Source organism: Egretta garzetta, unplaced genomic scaffold, assembly GCF_000687185.1.
Source record: "Egretta garzetta isolate BGI_Z169 unplaced genomic scaffold, ASM68718v1 scaffold638, whole genome shotgun sequence".
In the NCBI taxonomy this organism is placed as follows: Eukaryota; Metazoa; Chordata; class Aves; order Pelecaniformes; family Ardeidae; genus Egretta; species Egretta garzetta.
The window spans coordinates 484,269-491,418 of record NW_009260676.1 but is presented as its reverse complement, the minus strand read 5'-3'; the positions used below and the strand labels follow the sequence as shown (position 1 = coordinate 491,418).

Genomic DNA, 7,150 nt, shown 5'->3' with positions numbered 1-7,150 from the left:
CTCGCGATTTGGGGTGGCTCACGACCGACCTCTGTCTCCTGTCGCAGGTTGTCTGGAGCGGCTGGGAGGACTCCGCGAGCCCTCAGCCGATGGCCTGGATCTTCCCGCTGTCGCTAACAACGCGGGGTGGGAAGGTTCTGACACACACCGGTGACATCTGTGCGAAAGGTGACGCTCCAGGGACGTTGTGTCGTGGCCGGCGATCTGGATCAGCCTTTAATTTGGGCATTTATTTGTGAACTGCCATAGTAACTCTCAGCGGTGGTGGTGAAATCGTAAAGTTGGCAGCGCAATAAAGCCAGCCCTTAAGATTGCGTTTGATCGCCGAGGACTGAAAGCACTGAGTAAAATTTTCGTACAACTTTAAATTTCGGATCGGTCGCATTAAGATCGGCCTTCTTCAAGCTGAGACCATTTTTCTATTTTAGTATTTAAGTAGAGACTTACTTGAAAAGACAGTATATTTTTTAAAGGAAGAAAATGATCAAGGACGGACACTCTTCTGCCAACTCATCGTTTTTTACTAAATTGCTCCACAAGACTACTGTGTAAAATAGTGGGTAGGGCGTGAAGAAAAGCCTTTTGTATACGTACTGCAGCGGGTTTTTTATAAGAGAAAACCGAACAGATTACTATAAAACTAAAAGAAAAAAATCGTGTAACCTCTCCATTGTTAATATGATGGTTTTACGTGCAAAGTGGGTTACGGTTTTTACTGTTGGAGGCTGAAGAAGTAACGCTTTACTGAAAGGAGTGCAAAACTGGGTGTGCCCGAGGTAGTCGAGATCACTTGAAGTTGTTTTTTGTGCGAACAAGGAGGAAAATGCGCACTCAAGACTGACTTAATTAAAGTTCTGGTGTTCAGCAATGGAAAGCCCACAAATAAACTTCCCTCTAGGTCTAGTTTCAGACCAAAAAAGGAGCGGGATCCAAGAGGATGGGAGTCCTCCGTTAAAAAAAGCAATGACAGAAATGCATGTAAATAGCAAAGTACGAGTCGTAATAAATAAGTTGCCAACAATAAAGAAGGAAAACTTGGACGAGTATGACGAAATTCCTGTGGAGGCTGATGGGGAAACCGCCAAGCCAAACAGTACTTCGCTATCTGAGCCTTTGAATTTAAATCCAGGTTTGAAACACACGCTGGCACAGTTCCACTTGAGCAGCCAGAGTTCACTGGGTGGACCGGCAGCTTTTTCAGCTCGTTATTCCCAGGAAAGTATGTCACCCACCGTCTTCCTGCCTCTTCCGTCGCCGCAAATACTTTCTGGTCCGCTGCTCATTCCTCCGGACAGCTCCACAGAACTCACCCAGACGATACTGGAAGGGGAATCTATCTCTTGTTTTAAAGTCGGAGGAGAAAAAAGGCTTTGCCTGCCTCAGGTGTTGAATTCCGTTCTCCGAGACTTTTCCTTGCAACAGATCAATACGGTGTGTGACGAACTGTATATATACTGCTCAAGGTGCACTTCCGACCAGCTTCATATTCTGAAGGTTTTGGGAATTCTTCCATTTAATGCTCCGTCCTGTGGGCTAATTACGCTGACTGATGCTCAGAGACTATGCAATGCTTTACTACGCCCTCGCACTTTTCCGCAAAATGGCAGTTTTCTCCCTGGTAAGAACACCTTGGCCCAATTGAAAGAGACTGGCAGTGCCTTTGAAGTGGAGCATGAATGCCTGGGCAAGTGCCAGGGGTTGTTTGCACCTCAGTTCTACCTTGCGCCGGATGACCCCTGTATCCAGTGTTTGGAGTGCTACGGGATGTTCTCGCCCCAGACGTTTGTGATGCATTCGCACAGATCCCCGGACAAGAGGACCTGCCACTGGGGGTTTGAATCGGCCAAGTGGCACTGCTACCTGCATATTAACCAAAAATACTTAGGAACGTCGGAGGAGCGGGAACTGAAGCATCTCTTGGAGGAAATGAAGGAGAAATTTAGCGAGAAAAATCAGAAAAGAACTCGGTCCAAAGTAAGTTCACCTACTCTTGTAAAACTCCCACATCTCTGCGCACACGTAAATACTTGTTTTGGAAGCGCCTTGCTTGCCTTTTGTAAGTGGGAATGCTTGTCAAATCAGGCCCGAGTTAAATTTGCGAGAGAGCTTCACCATGGAAATACGTTTCTCATTAAAAGGTGCAGTAGTTTCTTTCCTCGTTGGGCTGCGTGTAACTTAATTCGAGCTGGTTTGCCTTCGTTGGTTCTTGTTCTGCTCTAAGGCATACAGCGTCTGGAAAACTCAGAGCTATTGTGGAAATTTTCATTCTCCTGCTCGACCTTTGAGTATGTTTTCTGTCCTGTGTGTTGCAGCAGCTGAGCAAAGCAGAAAGGAGCTTGGAAATCGAGTATTAGAAATTAATTCTGCATTTGTTATTTTTACTCCGGCGCGCACACGTGCGGTGTACGGTGGCCTGGCTTGCTAACTGCCCATCTCATGACTTTGCCTGCAGGGTAATGGTGCATCGATAAGTTGCTATTTAGAAGCCCAAAGTCTGCTTGTTCAGCAATAGCTTTCTGTTTAAATCTTGTATAGAGAAATATGCCAACAGGAGGGGGTTTTAAGCAGCCCAAGTAATGAGCTGTAGGCCGGTATCTTGACAATGGTTAATAATAGATGTCGTATTTTTTCCTAAAATACCGCTGCAAGTCTGTGCCTGTGGTTCAAAAATACAGAGCTTATTTTTCCCTTAGAGAGCTTCTACTTTAAATAATAAGACAAGCACCAGCTAAATACTGCACATCATAGATGTTTCCATTCATAGAAGGTACAAGGTTTTGGGTATAATTTAAACTTGGGAGGTTTTTAAATGGTTCCTGCCCCGTGACTTTGTTTCTTTTAAGGTATTTGGCATTTATATGTCTGTTTGATGGCTACTGGTTTGATTACATATCCATTTTGCCTGTTGGATGCTTTGGGGTGGGTTTCAAAATAGCAGCAAGAGAGTCCAGATGGTTGAGCCCAAAAATAATGGGAGTTTAATTGGGGAGTGTTGGAGCACAGCCTCCGTTTCCTTGTCCCGGCGACGCTTGGGCCTCTTCAGTCGTCTTTTCTTTCCCTCATTCCTCTGGTGTGAGAGAGGTATTGGGTACAACGTGTAGATATTCCCTTTCCTTCTGCTCCAAGGGAAGTTTATTTGCAGGGTGTTCCGTTTGCTGTTCTGTGGCCGCCTTCCTGCCTCTGCTGAGTCAGTCCTCAGAAGTGCCGACGCACCTTTGAGGTGATCTCACCTGTCCTTCCCTTTGACTTTGTGACAGTTTCTGGTAGTCGCTCTGCACTAAAACTTCGTCTTGCTTCTCAGACTTAATTCCTTGAGTTTTGTCGCTGTGCGCAGGGAAGAGCTCAGAACGTGGAGAGTTAACATTTCTTCTTTGTATAAATCCCATCTCTGCTGAAACTACTGGCATCATAATTAGGCTGAAACCACTACTTATCTATGTTTGGGTTTTTTTCTTAAAAACCAGCTTTGTACGACCAGCTTCAGAAGAAAACTGAGACATATTTTTCATGTAGCCCTTTCGAACAGTTTAGGTAGAAGTCATTCGATGAATTTTAAGTTTACTCGCATTTATAGAATTAGCAAAACTAAACAGATTGTTCGGTAAAGAAATACACATGTATATATTGAAGTAGATGCTTTATTTTATTAACCTGGATGCTGAGGGGAGGAATTGTGTTAGAAAAACACTTCATGCTTATTTACGATTACCTTTCATTTTCTTTCCTAAGTAAAAATTTGACTGCATGTTATGTAATTCATTTGCAAAATGCACACTAATAGCAGGTACACAGTACATGTAGTTTCCATTTGAAATAGGTGGGGATGTAAAAATCTGACCTAACAACTTGAAAATACGGATCACCTGATCTAGAATTCCATATATAAATACATGAACATGTAAAATTGTGAGTCCTAAAACATGGATAAGGTGTGATTTAGAAGTTAAAATTGGATGACTGTGTGCTAGCTGTAATGTAAGTAGAAGAACATTTGCACATTATTTAAATTATTAGAATGATCTGAATAAGTTAAAAAAACCCAACAAATTTGGCAAGTGTCAGGATGAGGCCATTTTTCTAGGGATTATTTGCTGTATTTCAAATTTTATTATTTAAATGCTTGATTATGAATTTTCTATTCTGGAGCTTAGCTTCCTTGTACCCTGCCTCCTTTCTGTCTGCGTTGGAACTGATTCGAGGAACTGCAGGGGTAGAGTTAAATTTCAGTTTCATTGCTAGAACTGAATTTAGTGGGCTGGAAGTTTTGGCCAGAGTATTGTAGATGGGATTTGGTCTCTCTCATGGTCAAGTGGCATTTGATTCTGCAGACCTTGGAGCCAGCCTCACATGTAACCGGGTACTCCCTTGACTGCCAGAGATGGTTTATTTCAGGGTGTGTAAATATAAACTTTTCTGATCCTGTATCTTGTACACAAGAAATTATGATGACGACATTAGGATGCCAGATAAAGCTTTCAGTACAGTAGGATTTTTTTTTTCTAGCTTCATAGACTTTTTTTTTTTTTTGATTGAGCAACTTTCTGGAGGTACTGGGTCTGGCTGGAATGGTGTTAACTTTCCTCCTAGCAGCCTGTATGGTGCTGTGCTTTGGATTTGTGGCTAAACCAGTGTTGGTAGCACAGCAAAGTTTTGGCTGCCGCTGGACAGGGCTTCCACAGTGTCAGTGCTTTCTCTGTTTCATGCTCGGCCCCTGCAGCGAGTAGGCTGGGGGTGGGCAAGAGGCTGGCAGGGGACACAGCCAGGACAGATGCCCTACATTGGCCAAGGAGGTACTTCATACCATGAATATCTCAGTCAGAAAAAAAACGTGGAGTACAAGAAGAAAAAATGGGGTTTTGGCATCCAAGGCGGACGTTGTTTGGAGACTGGCTGGGCATCAGTCTACCTGTGGGAGGTAGTGAGCGATATCCTTTGCGTCACTTGGTTTTTTTTCTCGTCCCTTCACCTATTAAACTGTCTTTATCTTGGCCCAGGAGCTTTCTTGCTTTTGTCCCCATACCCTGAGGGTGGTGGTGAGGGAGCGGCTGCGTGGGTGCTTGGCTGCTGGCTGGGGTCAACCAACCACACCTTACCCAAAAGCCTGCTTCCCAAGGCTATTTTATTACAATGAAGTTAAGAATCCATTTCTTAGCTATGGGTCTTGTTTAAATATACGATGAGACACCTTTCACTTCAAATTAATAGTACCTTTGCAGTGGAGCACCAAGCATCACCGGTAACTTTGACTAAAGAATAATTCGAACCACGTTTCTCAAGACAAACGGAATAAGAATTCCTAACCACATACAAAACGCACAGAAGTTTTTTAAGATGATCTATTCTGATGCTCCTGAATTAATTTTGTGTGTTACTGCAAAGGAAATGGAGTTGTCATGTTACCGCAGCAGCTTTGCCCACTTTGGCAGTAAAAATCCGTGACAGCTAAAGAAAGTTCTGTCTCTGGAACACGAGTAATTGTTCCATTTTATTCACAGGTTTTATTTCGTATTTCTGGCAAGTGCTTTACTATGGTCGTCTTTTCTTTCCCTCATTTCTCTGGTGTGAGAGAGGTATTGGGTACAACGTGTAGATATTCCCTTTCCTTCTGCTCCAAGGGAAGTTTATTTGCAGGGTGTTCCGTTTGCTGTTCTGTGGCCGCCTTCCTGCCTCTGCTGAGTCAGTCCTCAGAAGTGCCGACGCACCTTTGAGGTGATCTCACCTGTCCTTCCCTTTGACTTTGTGACAGTTTCTGGTAGTCGCTCTGCACTAAAACTTCGTCTTGCTTCTCAGACTTAATTCCTTGAGTTTTGTCGCTGTGCGCAGGGAAGAGCTCAGAACGTGGAGAGTTAACATTTCTTCTTTGTATAAATCCCATCTCTGCTGAAACTACTGGCATCATAATTAGGCTGAAACCACTACTTATCTATGTTTGGGTTTTTTTCTTAAAAACCAGCTTTGTACGACCAGCTTCAGAAGAAAACTGAGACATATTTTTCATGTAGCCCTTTCGAACAGTTTAGGTAGAAGTCATTCGATGAATTTTAAGTTTACTCGCATTTATAGAATTAGCAAAACTAAACAGATTGTTCGGTAAAGAAATACACATGTATATATTGAAGTAGATGCTTTATTTTATTAACCTGGATGCTGAGGGGAGGAATTGTGTTAGAAAAACACTTCATGCTTATTTACGATTACCTTTCATTTTCTTTCCTAAGTAAAAATTTGACTGCATGTTATGTAATTCATTTGCAAAATGCACACTAATAGCAGGTACACAGTACATGTAGTTTCCATTTGAAATAGGTGGGGATGTAAAAATCTGACCTAACAACTTGAAAATACGGATCACCTGATCTAGAATTCCATATATAAATACATGAACATGTAAAATTGTGAGTCCTAAAACATGGATAAGGTGTGATTTAGAAGTTAAAATTGGATGACTGTGTGCTAGCTGTAATGTAAGTAGAAGAACATTTGCACATTATTTAAATTATTAGAATGATCTGAATAAGTTAAAAAAACCCAACAAATTTGGCAAGTGTCAGGATGAGGCCATTTTTCTAGGGATTATTTGCTGTATTTCAAATTTTATTATTTAAATGCTTGATTATGAATTTTCTATTCTGGAGCTTAGCTTCCTTGTACCCTGCCTCCTTTCTGTCTGCGTTGGAACTGATTCGAGGAACTGCAGGGGTAGAGTTAAATTTCAGTTTCATTGCTAGAACTGAATTTAGTGGGCTGGAAGTTTTGGCCAGAGTATTGTAGATGGGATTTGGTCTCTCTCATGGTCAAGTGGCATTTGATTCTGCAGACCTTGGAGCCAGCCTCACATGTAACCGGGTACTCCCTTGACTGCCAGAGATGGTTTATTTCAGGGTGTGTAAATATAAACTTTTCTGATCCTGTATCTTGTACACAAGAAATTATGATGACGACATTAGGATGCCAGATAAAGCTTTCAGTACAGTAGGATTTTTTTTCTAGCTTTATAGACTTTTTTTTTTTTTTTTAATTGAGCAACTTTCTGGAGGTACTGGGTCTGGCTGGAATGGTGTTAACTTTCCTCCTAGCAGCCTGTATGGTGCTGTGCTTTGGATTTGTGGCTAAACCAGTGTTGGTAGCAACGCAAAGTTTTGGCTGGGCG

The 7,150-nt window shown here is 42.3% G+C and overlaps 1 protein-coding gene across 1 annotated transcript in view; it reads left to right on the top strand.

Annotated features, from left to right (window-relative positions):
• Nucleotides 1-80: 80 nt before the first annotated feature.
• Nucleotides 81-7,150, top strand: part of SKIL (SKI like proto-oncogene) — a 16,893-nt gene continuing 9,823 nt past the window's right edge. Inside the window, exon 1 of the mRNA XM_009645763.2 lies at nucleotides 81-1,974. Coding sequence (XP_009644058.1) covers nucleotides 868-1,974 — 1,107 coding nt within the window. The 5' untranslated portion in view covers nucleotides 81-867. The remainder of the gene's footprint in view (nucleotides 1,975-7,150) is intronic.